This window comes from Vulpes lagopus, chromosome 9, assembly GCF_018345385.1.
Source record: "Vulpes lagopus strain Blue_001 chromosome 9, ASM1834538v1, whole genome shotgun sequence".
Taxonomy (NCBI): domain Eukaryota; kingdom Metazoa; phylum Chordata; class Mammalia; order Carnivora; family Canidae; genus Vulpes; species Vulpes lagopus.
The window spans coordinates 38,297,210-38,321,406 of NC_054832.1; the positions used below are offsets into that span (position 1 = coordinate 38,297,210).

The 24,197-nt window shown below is 45.3% G+C and overlaps 1 protein-coding gene across 4 annotated transcripts in view; it reads right to left on the reverse strand.

Moving 5' to 3' along the window:
* MATN2 (matrilin 2) overlaps positions 1-23,075 on the reverse strand; it is a 147,782-nt gene extending 124,707 nt beyond the window's left edge. For all 4 annotated transcript variants that reach the window (XM_041769458.1, XM_041769459.1, XM_041769457.1 and 1 more), the window contains exons 1-2: positions 22,860-23,075; positions 12,259-12,428 (exon numbers count right to left, since the gene is read on the reverse strand). In XM_041769458.1, the coding sequence (XP_041625392.1) occupies positions 12,259-12,403 (145 nt within the window). In that variant the 5' untranslated portion in view covers positions 12,404-12,428; positions 22,860-23,075. The remainder of the gene's footprint in view (positions 1-12,258; positions 12,429-22,859) is intronic.
* Positions 23,076-24,197: the final 1,122 nt, after the last annotated feature.

A 24,197-nucleotide genomic window follows, 5' to 3' on the forward strand; every position in this document is an offset into this window, starting at 1 on the left:
AAAATTGTGTTATGACCTGTATTTTTTTATGTATGCCAATGGATCTGAAAATACAGACAAATTAAGGAAAATGCCAATTATCAAAATAGACTCAAGAAGAAATAGGAAACCCAAATAGGCTAATGACTGTTAAAAAAAAATCAAATTAGTTGTCTGATATATCCTCTCTACAGAGGCATCAAGCCCAGATGGCTTGATGAATACGTTCCACTGGCTCTGGAGGACTTCTCTTGTGGATCCCATAAAAAATTTTCCCCCAAAAGACCCATGCTGCCCACAACTAGGGAATCTGCATCAAACCCTAAAACGTGACAGGTAGTGGGCCAGATGTAACTCTGCAATATCATCAGCACCCAAAACAATGCTGTCCTCGCCTGCTACAGATATTCAATGCCTATCTGTTTAATGACTGAATAAATGATAAAACTGAGGCAAATCATGAAACAAAAGATAATGTATTGGAACTATAAGATTTTGGTACAAAAAAAAAAGATTTTGGTACAGAAAAATAGCTAGGTAAAATTAATGGCTTGCCTATTTCTCATTTTGGAAACAAATTAAGTTTGACTGGACCAGGGGAGTGGAGGGGCCTGCTTCCTTCAATAGATGAGACAATCAGACAGGACGCCCCAGGGAGCCTGGTGTCTGGGCATATATGGGTGAGTGGTCCCTCTAGGAGAAGGGCACGCTCCCCTGGAGACCCCAGTGATGAGTCCCAAACATTTAAGGATTCTGCATCTTTCACTTGGCCCAGCACAGCGCTTGTAACCTGGGGATTCTCGGTACATACTCATTCAGTGAATGGATCCCGTACACTGAAACAAGCCCTGGTGTCATCGCTAGGGAATCAAGAACTAGAGATGGAAAGCAGCCTCTCACATCCTTGGCCAGATCTGAGCCCTCTGGACTGGATTCCTCCAAAGTTTACATTTTGGTCCAACCTGACTTTAAAGGCCCCTGAGGCAAATTTTCCCAGGTTTCTCATTGCCAAATGCCCCACACTGCACATCATGTATCCTGTCTTTCCGAAGGCCCCTCCTGGCTCTGAGCCTATGTGGTCAGATGCCCACATTCCTCTTGTTTCTCCTCTAGACCCTTCCCCTGCATCAGCTCTTTGTACATCTGGCCATCAGCTTCTTCTTTGATGTTTGTACTCCTTGGCTGGCTGCAGCCTTATGATACCTTCCTCCCTACTTCCTCCTTGCCCAGCCCCCTGTCCTCTGTGCAGCCAAAGAACACATGGTCCTCCTTTCATCTTTCCCTATAAATCAGCCTCCTCTGGATATACTGAAAGAAGGCTTTTCTGAGCTGGTCGTTCTATATCTTGGCTTTTGAAAAAAGTCTTACTCGGACTTGGCTTCACATCCTGGCTACAATGTACTGGTTTCCCATCTCCAGCCCTAGGATGTTGGCTGTCCGACCCACCACGTTTGTCTGACCTGCTTAATGGACTCAGAAACATCCACATCTCTGAGATCTTTGAGCGTGCTTCCCTGGTATATGTAACAGTTATATCACCCTGAAATGGGAATACAAAGTGAATCAGAGAGGAAAAAGAAGCTATTTAGCAAAGTGTCAGGGAAGACACACTGTCCTCTACAAATGAAAGCAAAAGGCAGAGCAACTTGTTAGGAGCTGAATCGTGTCCCCCACAATCCATAAATTGAAATCTTAAACCCTTGTACCTCAGAATTGTGACTGTATTTGGAGATGGGGTTCTTAAAGAGGTCATTAAAGTCAAAGGAGATCATTAAGGTGGGTTCCGATCTACTATGACTGGCATCCTTATAAGAGGAAACTTAGATGTAGAGACAGTTACAGAGGGAAGACCACGTGAGGACACAGGGAAATGGCAGCCTTCAGCAAGTCTAGGAAAGAGGCCTCAGAAAAAAACCAAAATTTTGCCAACACCTTGATGGATTTCTAACCTCCAGAAAGGTGAGAAAATAAAAATATGGTGTTTAAGGTACCCAGTGTATGGTACTTTGTTATGGTGGCCCCAGCAAACTAAGTCTGTAATATTTCCTCTCAAAAATGCATGAAATATGTATAAGTTGATCACTCAGGCAACTTTTGAAATTAGCTCCTCTTGTATTTTCAGTATCTAGTGGTCATTAAATATTTAAACATGAATTTTTAAAGGTAAAGATTATTCTTTATAACCATTTCAAAAGAATATAAAATATTCTTTTAATATTCTCAGTGGGATCACGAAGAAAGATAGAGAAAGCATTTTATCAAATTTGTGAATGATACTAAATTGCTACGTTAAGCAGGAGAAAGATATTAATCAAGAACGAATAACTTAAATGAAGAAGATAAAATTTAATATAAAAAATTTAAAGTATCCTACTTAGGTTAAAAACTCCTGTTCTATGATGGCTATTAAGCCATGGATAGTAAAGGTCTAGTCATATTCACTGACTACAAGCTGTACAGAATTAACCAAAATCGTGAATACAATTAACCTGAATCATTCTTTTCATTCATTCATTCAATTAACATTGCCAGAAGTGAAACCCAGGGATTCAACAAACTATTATGTTGCCAATCACTAACAATTTCTCAGTTTCTCCCTTGCTTAATATATGTTATTGGAAAGGCTTATTAAATAAGTAAGTAAGTAAATAAATAAATAAATAGCTCCTAAGGCAGATTGTTCTTGGAAAGCAAATATTCAGCTTTTTTTTTTTTTAATTAATAGGAAAGTTCTTATCTCTTAGTTCAATTACTAATTCTGCAGGCAACTCCATGGAACATGAGGGCTCACAGATCAGAGATTTATTTAAGCCCCTACACAAGGCTTCTCACATCCCCCAAGCCCAAGGAAGCAAGCTGTTTCCTTCCTGGGCTAATTTGGTGGCTGAAGAGTTTCCCATGGAAGGAAAACTTGTTTCCTTGAAAGCATAGGTGTTTGGTTCTCTGTCTCCTCTGTAAGGTCTTGATAACAAGCCTGGACTCCTCTGTAACACAGCCTTCAGAGAGCCCTTCTACTTTCCCAAGCTAAACATCCTTAGGTCTTTCGAATCTTTTCCATATGTTCTAGCTTCAGAAACCTTCAACAGCCTGGCAGCTCCTCTCTAGATACTCCTCTTTGTTCACGTGTTAGTTCACTTACTCCTCTAGGTATTCATCGAGCGCTTCTTGTATTCCTGCCCGTTACTAATCACTGTTGCTACAACAGAGACGATGAAGCAGGCAATCCCTGTACAGGCTGTAAGTGCAATGCGGGGACATATGGCAGGCCGGGGGAGTGTACTGCTGAGGGACTAAGTCCCAACCTAAAAGACTAGAAATGCTTACACTGATCCCTGAAAGATGAGTCCAATTGGGTTGGATAGAACAGAAGAGGTAGGGTTCCGGAAAAGGGTTTGAACAGAGGAAAAGGCACATTGTATTCTCACATCCCACCTCTGCAGCTCAATGGTTATATGACTTTGAGCAAGACATTTAACCTCTCTAAGCCTCAGTTTCTTCATCTGTAAAATGGGGATAATATGTGCAGAGTGAGGGGATTCTTGGGTGGTGCAGTGGTTAGTGCCTGCCTTTGGCCCAGGGCGCGATCCTGGAGACCTGGGATTGAGTCCCACATTGGGCTCCTGGTGCATGGAGCCTGCTTCTCCCTCTGCCTGTGTCTCTGCCTCTCTCTCTCTCTCTCTCTGTGACTATCATACGTAAATAAATTTTTAAAAAAAATATGTGCAGAGTGAAGTGTGAGCTGCCTAGTACAGTGCCTGACACATAGTAGACGTTCTCCTCACACCTCCAAAAAAAGACACCCCTCATTATCATTACTTTACTTATTAACATCAGGTAGGGAGACCTGGGGCATGACTGGCTAGAGGGGTAAGATTGTATGCCTTGCCCTCTGACAGGACAAGCCATCAAAGAAGAGAAAATTGGTTATGCCACCCACAGAGAGGATGTCCCTCACTGCCATCCCTACTCACATACACACTGCAGGTGGCAGACATATGGGCAAGCTAAGGATAAAACATTCTGGAACTCAAGAAGGAAATGAGGGAAGGAGGGAGAGATTCAAGAGGGAGAGATAAAGGAGAGTTATGGAAAAGGAAGGGGTTAGAGAGTTTAATAGAGAAAAGAAAAGAAAGAAGGGGAGAGAGAGAATCTGTAGGAGAAAAGAAATCAAGTTATTTATTCACTGGCTAGGAAAGCTTTTAACTTTGCAGCTTATTGCAAATCAGATACTATGCTTTTTTAAAAAAAAAAAATTCTTCCAGTATTAATTACAAGATAGGAATGAGGAATTCAGTTTATACAGTTTATTAAACATGAATGGTAAGAGGGACATTGGTTTACACAAGTAGAGAGCACAGGCATGACCAGATGCATTTCACCCATCTGGGCTGAGCAGCAGCCAGGCAGCCCCCACCAAGTCCTAGCTGCAGCTGCAGGGGGGCTGAGGAGGGGCTGTGCTTTCATGTCAAAGGACTTTATTTTTGGAAAGTCTCTGCTATAGTGAAAACAATTTGATAGGCTCTACCCATCAACCTTCATTTTTATAATCAGGCCTGATGACAAAGACACACCCCAGCCACCTGATTATTTAGATGTGTGTTAACCACTCTGCTGTAAGAGGCTGGCTCCCCATGGGGGGAGGGGGGCGCCCACCTTTGCCAACTTCCCTGGGTAGAAAAATGCTAGCAGGAGGGGTGGGCCCGGCTTCCAGTTAGTTACACTCTCCAACTGCAGTCTTTCTAGCAGCTGTTACTCATCCCTGCACTGTGTTTCTGGCTCATCTCCTCCCAAGATCTTTTCCTGCTGCATGGGCACCACCTTCTAGAGTTCTCTTCTACACTGGTTCTCAAACTGAAATCGCCAGAAATGCAACCTCTCAGGTCCCAACCCAGACCTCCTGAACCAAACACTCTGAGGTCAGGGACCAGTAGTGTGTGTTCTAATAAGCTTCTCAGGAGCTTCTTTTTTTTTTTTTTTTTTTTTCTTTTTTCTCAGGAGCTTCTGATGCACAATAAAGCTTGAGCAACACTGCTTTACTGCCTCATCCCTCTGGCCCTGTCCCCCTGCCTTATCCCCCTGCCCGATCCTACCACTGCCCAGTCCGCCTGCTTGATCTCACTGCTCCACCCCACCCCTGCCTGATACTATTGCCCCAACAAACCCTACCTGATCCTACTGCCACACCTCTGCTCCCTGCTTTTTTTTTTTTTTTTTTACAAAGAGTTATCTGTTTTTTTATTTTTTATTTTTTAATTTATGATAGTCATCACACACAGAGAGAGAGAGAGGCAGAGACATAGGCAGAGGGAGAAGCAGCTCCATGCACCGGGAGCCCGATGTGGAATTCGATCCCGGGTCTCCAGGATTGCGCCCTGGGCCAAAGGCAGGCGCTAAACCGCTGCGCCACCCAGGGATCCCTCTGCTCCCTGCTTGATCCTGCTCTGCCCTCTACCACCCTATCTGATCCTACTGCTCCACTGCACCCCCTGCCTGATACTGCTGTCCCACCCCTCTCCCCTACTTGATCCTACTGCCCACCCTCCTACCTGATTCTATTGCCCCACCTTTTCTGTGTCAAAACTTCTCCTTCCTCAGCCTCCGGAATATGATTCCACCTTGCTCTCCCAGATGGAGAAAGTGAAAGAAAACCAAAGATTATACTGGAGGTTTCACCATAGGAGCCAGAGAAGGGACATCAGGAGGCATGGAATCAATGATGTCATCACATCCTAGATGAGACCTGAAGGTCACTGACTTCAACCACCTCCCTTTCTAAATGAACACCCTGGAGGACAGAGCAACTTGCCCAGTGTCACCTGCTAAGTAGAAGTGGAATCAAGACTGGAAACATCCAAACGGAAATGAAATCAACCATCTGTACATCTCATCTACTCAGTCGTTCAACAAGCACTGAGCTCTGCTGTGGGCTGGACCTGGACCAGCACCAGGGCTTGAGGTCCTCAGACCCCAGGGTAACCAGCAGCAGTGGCAGCAGCACCTCCAAATATAGATGGGCATTTCATGGTCTGCTCAAAAACTGCTAAGGGAGCAATTTTGAGTGTGAGGTGCCTTTTTCTTTGTTCAAAAACACCTCTTCCCCTAAGCCACGCATCTTCTCCCTAAGAGGGGTGAGGGTGGGAGTGGGCACCTATTGCTTAACTTCTCTGGGCCTGGGCATTCTCTTCTGAAAGTGAGATAAACCAATAACCCGTCTTCCAGTGTTTTGTCTTTTTTCTCTCAGATTAAATGAGCTAGTATGTCCCTACTCACAGCAGGGGCTCCATAAATGAGAGCAACCTTCAGAGGTGCTGTGACACATGAGAAACTTTTTTTTTTTTAATATTCTATTTATTTATTCATGAGGGACACACAGAGAGAGGCAGAGACACAGGCAGAGGGAGAAGCAGGCTCCAATGCAGGGAGCCTGATGTGGGACTCGATCCCAGAATCCCGAGATCATGCCCTGAGCCAAAGGCAGACACTCAACCATTGAGGCACCCAGGAGTCTCAAGAAACAGTCTTTACCTTCAAAAGTGTATAGTCTAAAGGTAAAAACGAGACAAGTACAAAAATAACTAAAATAGGAATCCATCTGGGGTAAGTGCCACTGGTACTCCTTGGAATATAAGGCACCTTTACAGAGGACCTGCGATGTACGAGGCCCATCCCAAGAGGGTCCTGCCCGCCTGGGAGAGGGAGGAGCTGGCCCTTGAGCTGGCCCTGGCTGATAACAGGCCTTGGCCAAGGGAAGATATGCCAGGTAGAAGAAAGAGGGTGAACAAAGCCCCTGCAAGCTCAGGAAAGGAGACAAAGTTCAAATCTTGATTAAGTGGCTTCAGGGTGTGTAAGACTTGTGGCCTCAATGGGTCTGTCACTCCAGGAGCCAAAAACTATGGCATCTGCTGTCCTCCCTCACTGAGGGTGCCAGCACATGTCAATTAGGAGGATTGTTTTAGGATTTGGAAATTCATTTACTGGCAGCCAACGCTGAAAATGTTAATAATTATCAACAGAGACAAAAACTTCCATTGGCAACAGAGAGTAGGACATTCTGACACTTAATTCTCTTGGCTGGTCCGTTCCTTCAGTCACATTGCTAATTTAAGAGGTTTCAGGTTCTTACATGAAACACACTGCAATTTTACTAATATTCTCATGTCAGGTTTACTTAGAAATGTATGCAGAAATAAAAATAAGTCCCTCATAAGTCCTGTGATTTCCAAGGAACAGAACTTGGGGCTGTATACAGTGAGTTCTTACATTGTCTTCATTAGCTTTATTTTTAAGTAGTAAATGAACCATGGTGAAGAAATTTCACTAAATTTTGTAGCCTCTACCCCTGAACACCTCTTGAATTTTTCCTAGCAGAGTATGTGTTGGCAGGGGTGGGGTGTGTGTGTAGGTTCTGCTCCCACTACCCCTTGACCATACTATTGGGCCAGTCTCCTTGAAAATCTCTATCTCCCACTTAAAACATTCTCTTTTAAAACACACACATGAATTCTGTGTGGATCAGAAGAGAAAGGAAAAGGTTTTGAGGTTCATTAGGAGAAATGAAATGAGCTAGATTGGTAAATTTAGAAAAGAAGGCAGATGTCAACAAGACCTCCTAAAAGACAACAGGTAGAGTCAGCCCTGGGAAGCATAGACAGTTTGTTCATTCTCCATCTAGGAGTGAGGGGAGTCAGGAGTACGGGAGAAGTTGGGGCAAAGGGGTTAAGGTTTCCAAAAGGCTAATAGGAATCCACTGGTTGCCCTGGCAATAGGTCCACCCCCAAACAGCAATATAGGAAAGAGAAAAAATGCAAAATTGAGCGCAAGTAAAACAGATAGTAATTAAGTGTGGAGGCCACATGACTCCTGGTTATGGGCCTTGAAGGGAACCTAAGGAGGAGTTTGGGTGTTGGGGAGGGGATGTGTGCCACTGATAAAGAATGACTACAAAGCATATGAATCTGGAGGCTTTCACGGGCTTCTCCTCTGGGCACAGTGCACCTGCAGCCCCAACTTCATTGGCTAGCATGGTTGCCCGGGAGGGACTTGGGGCTGGAGAAGGGGCTGGTAACCTACACATGTAGTCTCTCCCTACCCTTTGCCACAGCCCAGAGAGGCTGAGGCAGTCCAGATGTCAGAGTGAGTGGACTGAGGGTCAGCACTGATTACTACTGTTGCCTGCTAAAAGTCTTCCAGGGTTCCCATCTCTGACAAATGAAGCCCAAACTCTTTGTCAGGGCCCCACAGGCCCTGGCCCTCAGTGATTTGGTTCCCTCCTTCAGGCCTGTTTCCAGCTTAGACCACCAGCCTCACAGATGTGGCAGTCCCCAGTGCCTGGCCAGATCCCACCTGCATGCTCTAGCCTCACTCCTTCTGCCCCTCAGGGAGGATCTCTGTCTTCACTAGGAATGCTGCCCTAAACCAGCTGTTTTCAAAGTGTGGTCTGGGGATCCCTAAGGGTCCCTGAGATCCCTTCAAAGGCCCATAGGTCAGAACTATATCCATAATAGCATGAATGTTTGCTTTTTATATTCTTATTTTCTCATGAGTACATAAAGCGTGAAAAATTTATTAATGTGGCTTTAGTCTCCACATTGCAACTAACCTTTAAGAAACTATAATTTGTCAAGTTTTGGTGTCATGTCAAAAAAGGATGTTCACAATTATATAAAAAGGCTATTAAAATGCTTCTCCTTTCTCAGACTATGTATCTGTGAGGCCATATTCTCTTCACGCAGTCCAACCAAAACATTATGAATGGATAAGGTAAGAATCCAGCTGTCTTCAAATAAGCCAGACAGTAAATCAATCTGTAAAGATGTAGAACTGTGCCATTCTTCTATTTTTTTAACTAAGAAAATGGCATTTTTATACATGTATTTTTATTTATGTTATGGGTTATGTTGTGAGTTTATTATTATTATTTTTAAATTAACTAATTAATTCATATATATTTAAGTTTTCCATTTCAATTTATAATCCAGGAAATATCAATAGATGTAGCCCTCATAAACAGAAGCCCTTTGGGATCGTCAATAATTTTTTGCTGTAAAAGGATCCTGAGACCAGAATGTTTGAGACCCACTGCCTTGTGCTGAGTGTACAGAGTAGGGCTACCACCCAGCTAATGTTGCTTCTGTTGCTCATTGATTCCACCAAATTAATGATCTATTTACACATTTGTCTCCCCTACCACACACATGCTTCCTGAGGGTGGTGGTTGTTCTTAAACCCCCTACATCTGCCACATAGCAGATACTCCAGATGGATGAATGAGGTAGGAGATAAGCCCATGTGGACACACGTCACTGACTACCACCTGGGCAGCCTGCAATCATTCATAGCAGGGGCAGATAAATACCTGCCTTATTTTTTTATTTTAATTTTTTATAAAGATTTTATTTATTTATTCATGAGAGACACAGAGAGAGAGAGGCAGAGACACAGGCAGAGGGTGAAGCAGGCTCCCTGCAGGAAGCCCAACATGGGACCTAATCCTGGGACTTCAGGATCATGCCCTGAGCCAAAGACAGATGCTCAACCACTAAGCCACCCAGGTGTCCCTCATTATTTTTTTTAATTGGCTTAAATTGTTACTGGAACTCTGACTTGAATTTACACATAAAATATAAACTTTAGGGTGGGGGGATGGGGTGACTGGGTGACAGACACTGAGGGGGGCACTTGACGGGATGAGCACTGGATGTTATGCTATATGTTGGCAAATCGACTCCAATAAAAAAAATACCAAAAAAATATAAACTTAAAATCAGAACATTCAAATGAAGAATTAACCTAAGCAACAATTGTTTCTCTGTTAAACTTTCAGAGACACCCCTGCAAGTAAGTAACTAGTGAAATCCTTCATTCAGGGCATACCTTAAATACAGCCACCATGATCTGCCACAAAAGTGAAACGTGCCTGGGCAATCGTTAGAACATCAAAACCAAGAAGCCGGGGATCCCTGGGTGGCGCAGCGGTTTGGCGCCTGCCTTTGGTCCAGGGCGCAATCCTGGAGACCAGGGATCGAGTCCCACGTCAGGCTCCCGGTGCATGGAGCCTGCTTCTCCCTCTGCCTGTGTCTCTGCCTCTCTCTCTCTCTCTCTGTGTGTGTGACTATCATAAATAAATATTAAAAAAAAAACAAACCAAGAAGCCAAGAAAAGGGAACACTCAACACGGAAGACATATTCTAAGAATAAAGAGAAAGTCACAGAACAGGGCAAGGACTACAGTGAATGTGGCTTCTGCGGCTTTGTCCCCTGTCAGAGGAAGACCAAAAGCAGGTGACACTTGAGAATCCAGGCCAAAGTTGTGGTGCTTGCCTTCTGGCTTCATGATTCTCATTCAAGCACGTTCACGAGTCCAGCAGCCTCCAGCATGTCCGGGAGCGGCCCCTGGCACTCTCTGGGGCAGGGAGATGTGCAATGTCCCATTCTCCCCCTAGGCCCTGGTACATTCTCTGGCAAAATGAGGAACGGGATGGGAGAGGTGTGGGGAGGGGAAGGTGGTGTAATATGGGAGGTGGGTTGATGCCTTTGGCTTCTCTGATTTCAGAAGACAAAGAGTTTCTACTTCAGAGACTGAGCTTGGGGCCAAGGAGAGGGCAGTGAATGCTGCCAGCTAGGGAAGACCCAGTGTGTGAGGGGAGGTATTTAGGGCCAAGAGGACTATGCTTCTCCAGCTAAGTGTGTGGTGGTTCATTCTGAAAGCCCCATCAGAAACCCAGCTGTGCAACTGCTGCTGGTGCAGTAGGGTCAGGCATGCTCAGTCTGTCTCTCTCTCCGTGAGCATCTGCGCGTGCATACATACATACATACATGTATATACATGTTTATCACCTTGAAATTTGTGGGGTTTTTTAAGATTTTAAGAGGCAGAAGGTGAGGAGGAAGCAGACTCCACTGCTGAGCAGGGGGCCCAATGTGGGGCTTGAGCCCAGGAACCCGGGATCATGACCCAAGCCAAAGGCAGACACTTAACCAGGGGATCCACCCAGGAATCTCTTGAAATTTGTTTTTGAAAAGCTCTTCCATCAGTGTAATAAACATCCCCCAATCCTTGCCACACTTGCAAAAGTCCTATGTTTATGTCACTATGGAAACAGAGAGTCTCCGAAGACTGAAGACATGGCAGGTCCAGGATCATGGGGCCATCATTTAGTTAACATCAGTAAAGATGCTAACCTCTCAATAGAGTGTGTTGGGTTCCCCTGGTCTCTGATTATGATTTTGAATGCTGAGGCTGCCGGGCAATTGGGCATTTCGCTCAATGACCTTTGTAGGCAGCCAGATTCTGTCAGCCGGCTGACAGGCTATAAAACATAGTTTCAGAGAACTTCAAAGAGTGACCATGATAGTAATGCTATCATTCACTGCATACCTTCAATTTACACTTATTATTTATTTATTTTCTCCTTACAAAAATATTCCCAGGTCAGCATTAGCATTCCCATTTTATGGGTGGGGACCTGAACTTCAGAGGGACAACACTGCCTAAGTATACACATCTGGTAAGCTGTCAGAGCCAGGACTTGAACCCAGGTCTTGCCAAAACTCATTCTCTTTCCACTGGCCAATGTTCTTATTCCCTCCACATCCTGGGCTTACCAGAGCCTGCATTTACAACCAGCTTCATTTATCCATAATCTGTGTGTTCTCATGATCTTTCCTTTTTCTTGGAGAAAGAGAAAAATTCACCTGAAGAAAACATGTTCATAACAGAACCTCAATATTATCTCTTCCTGATATCTTGACAGTGTCCCCACCTCTTTTCTGCAGCTGCTCCCACCTCCTACAAACCTCCTGCTTTTTTCCCCCTGCTGTCAAACAGGGAAGCATTATTAACACAGATTAGTTGGACAAATCCAAAAAAAAAAAAAAAACTCTCATAACACCCTTGTCCAGACAAGTACAACCAGGCCCTTTTTAGATCTTTTCCTTGCCTATTGGAGAAAAGCCATGAGCCTCAGATTAAACGGAAGGCTTTGAAACAGAAAGGTTTCAGTTTCATTTTGAAAACTGCATGCAAAAAAGAAAGAAAGAAAGAAAGAAAGAAAGAAAGAAAGAAAGAAAGAAAGAAAGAAAAAAAGAAAACTGCATGCACTCCTGGCTGACAAGACCCATTTCCTCCCAGCACCCCCCACCCCCCCACCCACACCCACCCACCCGGAGACCCGGGTATAGGAGGGCTTTCCGACTGACATGTATCCATCCCCGGGTCTGGAGGTCCACACTTAACCACCTCCTCCCGCTTGCTGCATAGATAGAGCCCCTGTCACTCACCCAGGAGGGCCATCTGGGGGTGGGTCCAAGCATGTCTCCCTCTGGAGATGGACCTCCAGGGAGTCCGCTCTTTGGCCTCAGCAGGGAGGACAAGGAGGATCTGTCCAAGGACCAACAGAAAGCAGCCCACCAGCATCTTTTCCATCTTCAGGAAGAGGAAGAAGGTAAAGCTGTGACAAATAGGAGAAAGAAGCAGGGTGAGATTTCCAGGTCTATTTGAACTCTAGGGGCTACAGACCCGCTGTGCCGGGTATCTTTTTCAGTATCGAAATGCCACTTGACCATAAAAATGCCATTTATGTGTTTCATCCTTAAGAAGTCAAGCAACTTCCAATGGTAGGTTCTTGGATACTCTACGCAGGGTATGCATATTAAAATTTTTTCATCACTTTCATTTCTGTAAGATTGAATGGAAAACTTGACAGGGGGAAAAAATCTGTCCTAAAATTTTTCCTCAATTATTTATTATCAATTATTATAATCATATCTTGGATTTGGAAAAGGAAAAACTATATCTGAAGATTCCAAGTAACATATTCTTTCAGCCTAATAATAGTGTATGGTACAAATTACTATATATAAAATCCCAAGGGATCAATGTATGACTGATATAAGGTAGCATCACATAGCAAACCTCCCAGCCTCCCTGCCTCCCACACACATCTATTAAGAGGCAGCATAGGGCAGTAGTTAAGTGCTTAGACTCTGGCACCAATCTTCCTGGCTTTGAATCCTGACTGACATTCACTGTGTATGACCTTGGCCAAGCTACTTAACCTCCTGAGCCATGTGGGACTATGGGATAATATTAGTTAATTGAGTGAATTTATACACACTCAGAATAGTGCCTGGCACACGTAGGGAAGTGGGCACAAGCAAATGAGCAAAGGAGCTAGGGGACCAGAGAAGAATAGGATCAAACCTGGTGTTGAGCAGGAAGCTCTTAGGTGCATAAGGATTCTAACTCTGAATTGAGTTCCAGGGATCTGCAGGAGCAAGGGGATTTTCAACCAGAGAAGCACTCAGTCTACCAGAACAGCATCGCCTTTACCCCTTTTCTGTATTGGTGCTGGAGGCTGGCTGGCATAAAGGCTCACTAGGACTCTAAGCAGGGAAGCGACATGGTCAGAACCAGGTTTCCCCAGGATGGCCAATCTCCATGCTCCACATGGGATGACAAAGGTACTTGGCCACATGGTGAGTGATAGCAAGATTATTTTGCTTGGGGGCACCTGGGGGGCTCAGGTGGTTAAATATCTGACACTTGATTTCAGCTCAGGTCATGATCTCAGGATCATGAAATCAAGCCCTGTGTCAGGCTCCTTGCCCGGCATGGAACTGGCTTGAGATTCTCTCTCTCTCTCTCTCTGTGTCCCTTCCTATTACCCCCCTCACTATTTCTCTTTCTCTTTCTCTCACTCAAATAAATAAATAAATCCTAAAAAAAAAAAAAAAAAAAAAGACTGTCTTGCCTGGCTAAACTTCATGGAGAAGGTAATGTCCTGAGACTAGGTTTAAATTTATTCTCTCATTTTCTATGAATATAATGAGTGTCATTGCAATTTATTAATTTATATAAATTAGGTAGGGAGGGGGAAATATTTAAAGAGGAACAACATTTAAGTAACATCATTTGCATGTCAAATCTTTACTAAGTCCTTGTTTCATGCTTGGCAATTTCACCCAACTGACTTCATTTAATCTTCATATCTATCTCGTAGAAATCAGAATTATTCCTTCTGCTTTTTAGAGATGAGGACACAGAGGCTCAGAGAAGCTCAGTAACTTGATCAAGGTCACACAGCTACAGTAAGTAGTAAAGCAGGGATTCAAACCCAGGGAAAGCAGGTCAATTTACCAATTCATTGACTAACAGAAAGCCCAGTCAGCAGTCAGCTGCAAGCCAAATTCCTAGAAAACAATTCGTGAAAGAGTATAGCTGTTCTGCTGTCAGAGGCAGGAACAGCACGGGGCCAGGGCAAGGATTATCTCCTAAAACTTAAAAAAAAAAAAGAAAAGAAAAGAAAAGACAAACTCAATAATTAGTGAATTGTTCTTTCAGCAAATTGCTCTCAGGAATTGACCTGGAGATAAACCCAGGCTGTCAACCTTCAAAGTCCACAGTTTCTCACACTTGCTATATAGAACTAACTCACTTTTCCCTGTGCATTAAAATTATATTAAAACTAGCAAATATTTATTCAGCACGTACTGTGTGCCAGCACTGGGCCAAATGCTTTAAATGTATTAAGTCATTTAATTTGAACAGTAACTCAGAGAAGATAGATAATTTACCTCAGGTCGTGCAGCTGAGAAAGAGGTGAAGCTCCAAAGCATGCTGGCTCATTACTGATAACTACTGCCCCCAACTTTTTAAATGAATTAAACTCTTCACTAATTAGATTGGCCCCTTTTTATAGCTGTAACCGAGATTCCTTCTGAGAAAAGGAAGAACACTTAGAAGATTTTGCCTCTCTCTCTGGTTTTAAACCTACTATTTGCTTTCAAGCTTCCTGGGTATGTATCACATTTTATACGACATTGTAAGTGTGTTATGTCATTTATATGTGATTTATTATTTTACTGCCTTCCCCTTCTTCGTCCAAACTGAGAAAATACCAAGTCCCCCTTTATTTCAGAACTATACAACATGTGCTCTAGGCCTACTGCCAACCTGACATATTTGCATTTATATCCAAACATTTGAGACATGACGTGATGGGTGATTACCATTTTCAAAATAAACAATACCATTTCATGTGGTTGAGTTTACTGCTGATTTCAAGAACTGCTTGTGTTTTCAGGTCACCATCACTAACCAAAAGGCACTAAGGATAGGTGAAGGGTAGGGCGTGAAAAATAAACAGAACATGGGGCACATGGCTGGTTTGGTCAGTAAAGCATGAGACTCCTGATCTCAAGGTGGTGAGTTCAAGTCCCATGTTGCACATAGAGCTTACTTAAAGAAAAAGAAAACACAGAACCAAGCATTTCTAGGTGTCTTAACACTGAGCAGGTTACTCCTATCCTCTCAGTGCCTCAGTCTCCTCATATTTAAAGTGGGAATAAGAAATAGGCCTGGTTTTGTACGGATTAAATGAGTCCATATATATAAAGCACAGAGAACACTACTGAATGGCACATAGTAAGGGCTCAGTAAGCTACTTGCTGTATTCTTATCAATATGCAATCAAACCAAGTAATGTAAAGTACACATTGTTCATTTTGTCATATTAAGCCATTTAACGCACATCAAATTGACCAGTATAATAGAATAATGACATGCAAATATATAACTTAAAAATACATGTTAGTATCTGAAAATATTGAAAACTCTTTCTTCAAAATGCAATAGCATGGCAAGTCACAAGCTGGTAGAAAAGATTTGTACAACCTATCTAATCTATTATTTATATCTGACTATATAAACTCTTAAAAACTCAATAAGAAGAAGGCAAATAGCCCATCTGAAAATATGTGAAATATCTGAACAGTCACATCAGCAAAGAAGATATCTGGATGACAAATAGTCATATGAAGACATGTTCAACATTCTTAGTCATTAGAAAAATGCAAATTAAAACCACAGTGAGATTCCATGACAAATCCACTAGAAAAACTAAAATTAAAAAGACAGATATAACCAAATATTGGGAAGATGTGGAGAAATGAAAACCCTAATACATTGCTGGTAAGAATACAAAATGGTGCAGCCACTCTGGAAAGCAAATCTCCAGTTTCTCATGAAGTTCAATATACGTTTGCTAAATGATGCAGCACAGGTGACCAGCTGTCCTGGTTTCCCAGAACTGTCCATGTTTGAGCACTGAAAGTTCTGCATCAGTCCTAGAGAGATTGAGAGATTTCGTCTTGCCACCAGCAACCCCAATCCTCAGAATTTACCCCAAAGATAGGAAAACACATTCACACAAAGACTCATACTCAGATGCTCATAGAAGCTTTATTTATAAAAGCTAAAAACAGGATACAACTCAAATGTCCACACACTGATGAATGGAAAATAAACTGTAGTGCATCCACACAATGGAATACTACTCAGCAATTAAAGGTTGAATCTTAAAATAATTATGTTGAGTGAAAGCAGCCAGATACAAAAAGACCATATACTATATGATTCTATTTATGTGACATTCAGTAAAGAGAAACAGTATATGACAAAAAGCAGATCAGTGGTTCCAGGGCCTGGGGGTGGGTAAAGATCAGCTATAAAGGGACACAAGGGAAATCTGGGTGGGTGGGTGGATGATGAAAATGTTTATATCACAAGTATGGTGGAGGTCACATGACTCTATGCATTTGTCAGAACTCATCAAATTGTCCCCTAAAAATAATGAATTTTATTGTATGTAAGCTATACTTCAAAAAAGCTATTTGAAAGAAACCAAAGGAATGGGGGAAAGAATATTGTATACAGGCCAACATAAAACCAGTATGACAATATTAATACAGGCAAGATAGATTTTTTTTAAAAAATGCAGTGACAGTGAAACAAGAAAAAAAGGTCAGTGCCCATATTAATAATGTTTCTTGCTGGGCACTTAGAGCTGCTTGCATTTGAAGAGCAGGAGCCAGTTCTAGCTGGGAAGTGGACTGATGCTTGAGAAACAGTTCCTTTCATGTATGTGCATAGGGGGATTGTTGTGCTGGGAAACAGAAGTTAATTCAATCTGAACAGATTCCATGAAGCATTTAGGGGCAGAGAAAGAATATTTTTTAAAAAATACAACAACTTGGACTTTTGTTTTCACAATTTTTCTCCTCTCCATGGGACAATGAGTCTTTTCATTTAGCCTTAGCAAGAGGGTGGGGAAGGAGAGGGAGGAGGTCGCTCTGACCCTCTCAGCCTTGGGTTCTTCTAAGCATCACCATTCCAAGTAGATTGTCAAGCGAGTGCAATCCCACCAAAGCCAGCAGGATGTGCTGTGGGCCTTGAAAGGAGAGGCCTGCCCCTTTTAGAATACCCCATGTGACCCCAGTTAGGTAACTTATCCCTCTGGGTTTTAATGAGTCAGCTGTCAAAGGAGAGGTGTGGCTTGCGAATGCTTCTTGGCCTACACCAGGCCACAGGCCAGCACAATCCTGCCATCCTAAAGTAGCCTGGACATAGCTTTCTACAAGGTGGTAAACTCTGCCTCTGGACAAGAAGAAAAAGAGGGTAGGCCATTCATACTTAAGGCCTGCTATGTGCCAGGGCATTTTGTATATTATCATCTCATTTGATCCCTACAATCCATCTGTCAGGTGAACAAGTTTCCAATTCCATGAATGAGACACTAAGATTCACAGATGGGCAGATACTCTCCAAGGCCTGAGAGCTAGCTAAGTGGCAAAGCCAAGCTTCTCTCCCCACCATCTCTCAGGCCAGAGGAACTCAGATTCTTGTCATAGCTGGGTGCCTGCCTCCCTCCACACTGGTCCCTTGGCCTAGAAGTTCTACATTAATTAAAATTGCATTCATTCCTCAAGGCTCAGCTCATTGTGTTACCCCATTCTCTAAAATGTTCTCCAATTTTCCCAATTAGGATTGACTTTTCTATACACCGCTAACAATGGGTTCATTGTCTGCTCTAGCACTTGGTTTCTTTTTCTTGCTACCAGATCTGTCTCCCTGACTGGTCTGTGAGCTGTTCCTTGGGACCTTGTCATTACTGTATCACCCATGTGCTGGGGGCTGAATTTTATAAATATGTTTTTAGAAAACAGACAAATGTTGAATAAACACATTTACTGACCAATAAAAGACCAATAAATGTTGAATCAAACTGGCCCCAGTTCTGCAGCTAACAACTGCCAAGTCCTAGCTCATGTCTTTCTCTGTAGTTTATTTGCCTGAATATAGGTGGCCCTGATGGCTATCTCCTATGATGGGAGGATTCCCTCCCTCAAATTTCTTGGCCGAGTTAAATATGTAATTTTAAAAGGATATAGGTGAAATATCAAATATTTAGTCATAATAACTAATGTATCAACTTAGTCACAAATGCACATTCAAAACTGTTTAAGTTATAAAACAATATATCACTGTGGAAATATGGCTTTTTTCATTAAAAATGTTTCATAAAACAATGTTTTCAAATGCTTGCCCTTTAAGCATCACTATTCTGTCAACTCTAAAGATACTTTTTGAGTCTTCTAACCTCTTCACTTGGTCTAAGTTGTCTGAGATACAGCACTTTCCAGACCCATAGCTGATGCTGTCACTGGAGGTTTTATCTCCTGTCAGCAGGTGCCACTTATGTAACATGAGGACAGTATATGTCCTGGAGGCACAAAATCACCATCTCAGCAACTTAGTCATTCATTGTGTTGTTCTTTAAAGGATTGTATCCAGCATCATCCAATCCTTGCAGAATTGTGAAATTCTGCCCTCAAAAATAATTAGAAAATTTGAGTTAATTTTTATTCTTTTGATGTGTATCTATACGTATCTAAAACTAGCACATTGATTGAGAATGCTTTGACTAATGTACATTCCCCAAACAGCAGTTTGTTCAAAATATTTGCTAGAGTCCCTGTTCTTTGAGAGCCTTTGCAAGGCCTCAAATATAGGGCAATTTCTTCTTTTTCTAAGGAATAATTTTTTGGGGGAAAAAAAACCTTCCCTTCTTATTTTGGTATATATGATCATTCCTTCCATATCTTTTTTTTCCCTTCCATGCACTCAAGCACCAAGTCCTGCCATTTTTTTCTCCATGATGTCACTCATGTCTTCTTCCCTTTTCCATACATACCAAGGTCACAGCCCTAGAACTTTATTCCCATCAGAGAGACCACTGGCAGTTATCCTCCAATTTCTTCCTTCCTCTCTTTTCTTAGTACTACCCCCACTTTTTAACCAGACTTGTGACAGGCTGGAATAAAGACCATGGCTCCCAGTTCTCCCTTCTTGCCTTTGTGACTACATGCTGGCCAGGGGATGGCAGTGGACATGGTATGTACAACTTCTGAAAAGCATCCTAAAGGAGGGATGGGAACGACCTCCTTGCTTTTCCCCTTCCTCCTGGCTGGAATGAGGACATAGTGGCTGGATACCCAACAGTCATTTTTAACCATGATCCACGATGGAAACAGAAGCTGTGCTACATGGTAAAGCAAGGCAGAGGACTGTGGGTGCCTGACCCCACCCTCACCCTGGACTCACTGCCTCTAGGCTTCTAGAATGCAAGACAAAAATCAACTTCCTTCTTTAAGCCACTGTTATTTCAGTTTTCTTTTGTAAGGTGGAATTGAACATTCGTCCTAACGAATAGACTATTTCTAAGTCTCTCCTACTGAATCCATCTAGCACCAGGGCTGAATTCAATCTTCTCAACACACTATTGTGCTAATCAGACTCCTGCTCAAAAGCTGCCAGTGACTTCCAACTTTCACGTGCCTATCGGATAAAATCTAGATTCCTTAGTTTAGCATTCAAGCCCTGTCACCTGGCCCTGTGTTGTAATGCTACACTGCCCCACCTACCGCACCAACACACACACACACACACACACACACATACACACAGACACACACACATTAACCCTTCATCCAGCCCCACCCCAAACTTTATACAATGTCTCTTACTCTCTACTGGTTGGATTGAGTTGATAAGAACTGACATGTGGGTAGGTAGTCACTCCCTCTCAAAATGAACTGATGGAAAGAACCCAAATGATACACTGTGCTGGAGTCATACATGAGATATTATGCAGCAAGAGAAAAGAATGAATTACCACTTCATGCATTAACATCATACATGTACAAACATATTATTGAACAAAATAAAATTCAAAATAGATAAAACTAATCTACTATCATAGGAATCAGGATAGTGGTTACACTTAGGTGTCAGTGCATAGAAAGAGGCATGAAGGGAGTTTGGGGTCCTGAAAATGTTCTATTGATTCATCAGAATGCTGATTACACGTTCATGAGAAATAATCCTGCTGTATCCGTGCTTTGTGGCATTCGAAGTCCCATAACCTGGCCTTATGCTACAATGCTAACCTCAACAATTCCTCCCAGCCATCCCCTCCCCGACACACATACAAACACACACATATACCAGCAGACACATGGGGCCAAGACTGGAAGCCAGGTCCCTCAGGTGCCCAGTTCAGTGTGTTCTGGGTTTTACCTCCACTGCCTCTCATCACTGACATCGTCATTACCACCAATTCGTGACAACAGCTCCAGCCTCTGGAATCAAGCCCAGCCCTGCCTTCCTCTCTGAGTCCCCTCCAGGATCCTGTCAGGTAAGGCAGCAATGGCTGTCTGCCAAGCCACATGGCAGGGTTCAAAGATGACCTCACAGTCTGGAGCTCCAAGTGGCAACTGGTCCCTTGGAAGTGCCTCTGGCGCTGTTTACTAGCAACAGTGACGACATGCTCCACTTTCCATGGCAATTCAGCCTCCATCTCCCCATGACCCTCCTGAGCTATTCTCATATGCACATTAAAGAGGGCAGCCCTCCTGAGCATCCCTAAAGACGGGGAGTCCCAGGGACATGGGTGCTGCAGACCAGAGAGCAGTGAGTCCTGAGGAAAGCACTTAGAGACTCTCTTACCCACTTGACTGGCCTTAAACTCAACCACTCACCCCTCAGTCTTAGCACGTCCGCTGTCACTGCCTTCCCAGTTTCACACCCAACACCGTGTGCTTGCCAGCGTTTACACCCATCACACCCTTTGGCCTGCTTTTCCTGAGACCTGAGCCTGTCTCTACCACTTTCTCCAGCCACACCCCTGCCTTACTCCTTGCCTTCTTTTAGGCACCAGTCACACCTGTTTCAAGGAAAATTGTGGGATTTCTTTCTAGAGCCTCCAAAGACCCTCTTATTGCTTTTCTATCTTTCAAGAAGCAATCATCTATTTCCTTTTCTTTAAATTTTTTTAAAGATTTTATTTATTTATTCATGAGAGACACACACACACACACACAGAGAGAGAGAGAGAGGGAGGCACAGACACAGGCAGAGGGAGAAGCAGGCTCCATGCAGGGAGCCAGCCCAACGTGGGACTTGATCCCAGGTCTCCAGGATCACACCCTGGGCGGAAGGTGGCGCTAAACCACTGAGCCACTGGGGCTGCCCACTTTTCTTTAAATTTTGAGCCACATTACTCAAGCCACATTACAACCACCTCTTGCTGAACAGAGATACATAGTGTTCGCTGATAAGAGCTTAGGGCCTGACAACCATATGAAGGTATCTCAGAGGGGGACTCTGCTATGGCATCTCCAGTGAGTGAGCTCAGGCCACAGTGGCTCCAGTTTGCTTGTGTCTGGATGCTAGGAGCAAGGTACCCTGGAGCCCTGGTTTACAAAAGAGTCCTGGCAGCTGGGAGGCCTGAGGCTGAATTCTACTGACAGGAATAAAAGTATGAACAGGTAGTAAAGAGCCACAGATCTCTGCATTCCCAAGGGGATTCTAAGGCATCAAACTTCACAGTCTAAGAGGAAACTTTCCAGGCCATAAATCCATTTTGGTATCTTGATATGATCTTATGACACTGTCCCTGAGAAAGCAGGCAAGGAGAGCTATGCAGGAGTGGAGTCCAGAATGGAAAACCCCAGTTAAACACATACGATTATCTGTCATTTTCATGTATCTGTGATGAGGCTATCTTCCTGAGTTGGGGAGGTGGTGACTGCTCACAGGAACTCCTTGCTTTCCCTGGAAAGAGGGGTCATGAAACTCACTACCCAGCAATAGGATGTGCCTGGAAGGGCTTTAATTCTCACAGCCCTGCAGGTATTACCATCCCCATTAGACAACTGAGGCATAGAGCAGTTAAGTAACTCCAAGGTTACCGACCTGTGAGCTTCGCAGCTAGCGTTTGAACCTAGGCAGGCTAATTCCAGACTCTATGCCCTTGACCACCAACCCCCACGACCTCCCTTCTCCTGGAAGGCCCATTCAATGCACTTGGTGCAGATGCATCCTGGCTCCCTGATTTAGGACGATTTGAAACTCAGTCAGTCGGGTTAGTTCAGAGTGGCTGTCTGTCCTGAGGATCTAGCTTCCCGCGGTCCCATCCTGGAGACCTGAACCACACGGAGTCCGCATGCCTCTGTCCCCTCCCCAAACCGTCCTGCGGTTTCCAGCAACTAGCACACGATGCCCTCCCCTTTCTGTCCTTTCTCCACGATGAGAGACACCGCAGGAGCCCGAGAACCCCGCACAGATGACACGGCATTAAAGTGCCAGCCACCGCGGGACAGAAGCCGACCGCCTGGGGCCTGCCGCTGGGCAGGACTCACGCCTCACGGCCGCTGCACGGGTCTGTCTCCCCAGGGCCGCGGGAGCCCGGGCCGAGTCCCCGCGGCGGGCACAGCGCCCCCACCCGGCCCTGCGGGATGCGGCCGCGCCGTGGGCCGGGAGCCGGGAGCGCGCCCCGCCGGGCCGCGGGGTGGCCCCGCTTCTCCCGGGGCCCGGCCAGCGCCGCCGGCGGCCCGCGCGCGCCCAGCCGGGTCCGGGGCACTGGCCCCCGCGTCGGGGCCGGGGCCCTGACTGCGGGGGCACAGTCCGCGCGCGCCCGTCCGCCCCAGCTCCGCGGGGCCCTCGGCCGGTCCGTCGGCGCCTCGGGGCAGCGCCCGCTCACCTGCAGCCGCTACCGCGGGCGCCGGGGCGGCGAGACGGGCGCGGCCCCCCGGGTCTCGGTCGTCGGCCTCCTGGGAGACGCGGGCCTGCCCCGGCGCTGCTCGCGCGAGCGGTGGAAGGAGCCCGGGCCGCGGCCGCCGTCTCCTCCCTCGCCGCTTCCTCCAAGTCCCATCCCAGAGCGCTCCCGTCGCTCGCGGCTGCCTGCGCGGCCCGCGGCCAGGGCGGGAGGGCGGCGGGGGCGGCGCCGCGGCGGGGGTGGGAGCGGGCCGGGTGGGGGAGGTGGGGGAGGCCGTCGCCGTCGGGGACGCGCGGCGCGGAGAGCGAGCGGCCGCCAGTGCGCCCCACCCTGCGGGCAGCCCCGGACCGGACACCCTGGCCGGGCGCCCTGTCTGCTGCCACCCGCTCCTCTCGGCCCCTCCGCAAGCCCCTGCGGGATTCGGGCTCCAGGGGTCGGGACGGAGACTCGAACAACAGAGGCTTTGGGGGACGTGGCCTCAAAGCCAAGTGTGGGGGGCGGGGGGAGAGCACCTCCGGAGGGCAGGGAGGCCTGGCAGGGGTACTCTGTCCTGAACTTGAGGTCATGATCCGCAGGAGGCATCCATCCATGATGGTGATGAAGAAGAAATGGCGAGAATGGGATAACTGGCGACAAGTGCCAGGCCCTGTCTTGGCAGCGCCCAGAACACCCCACCAGTGCCGGTTCGTATTAACAGAGCATCCACCGGCCAGGGACCAGGCCAGGCCTCTGGGGGTGAGGAGGGGAGTACGGATGCCAGGAGAGAGGAAACAAAGTTCCTACCCTGAAGAAGCAGACAAAGTCGAGCTCTGACAGGACTTTTGAAGATACTTGCAACTTTATAAGGTGGGAGAACATGACCTTAGGGGTCCCCGCAGAACATAGGAGGGATGCAGATGACAGGATTGGTTAGCGGCAGGGAAAGAAGTGGCTGGCAAGCCACTCCACACACTGCATGCCGCTCCTGACCAGCATGGGTGAGTGGGCAATGTACACCAGGCCAGCACATCTCCTAATAATGTCTCCAAAATTCTGTCTCCAAACCACTAACTCAACCCACCCAGCTCAGGTTTTAACAAGCTACAGGAGAAAGGCAGCAAAACTAATGAGTTTCAAAACCTTTGGAGGTGCCAGAGTCTGATAATTTAAGTGCTCTTGGCTGCCTTAACTCCTTTTACTGCCTTGCCTAACCATCACTCCTATTTTATGATCGAGTTGCTTTCTGGAATATAAATGAACACCACGTACAAAATCAATTCCTCAGAAAAGCTCCAGGAGTGGGATTTAAAAATTCCAGCCATAAAGCAAGGGGTTAACACACTC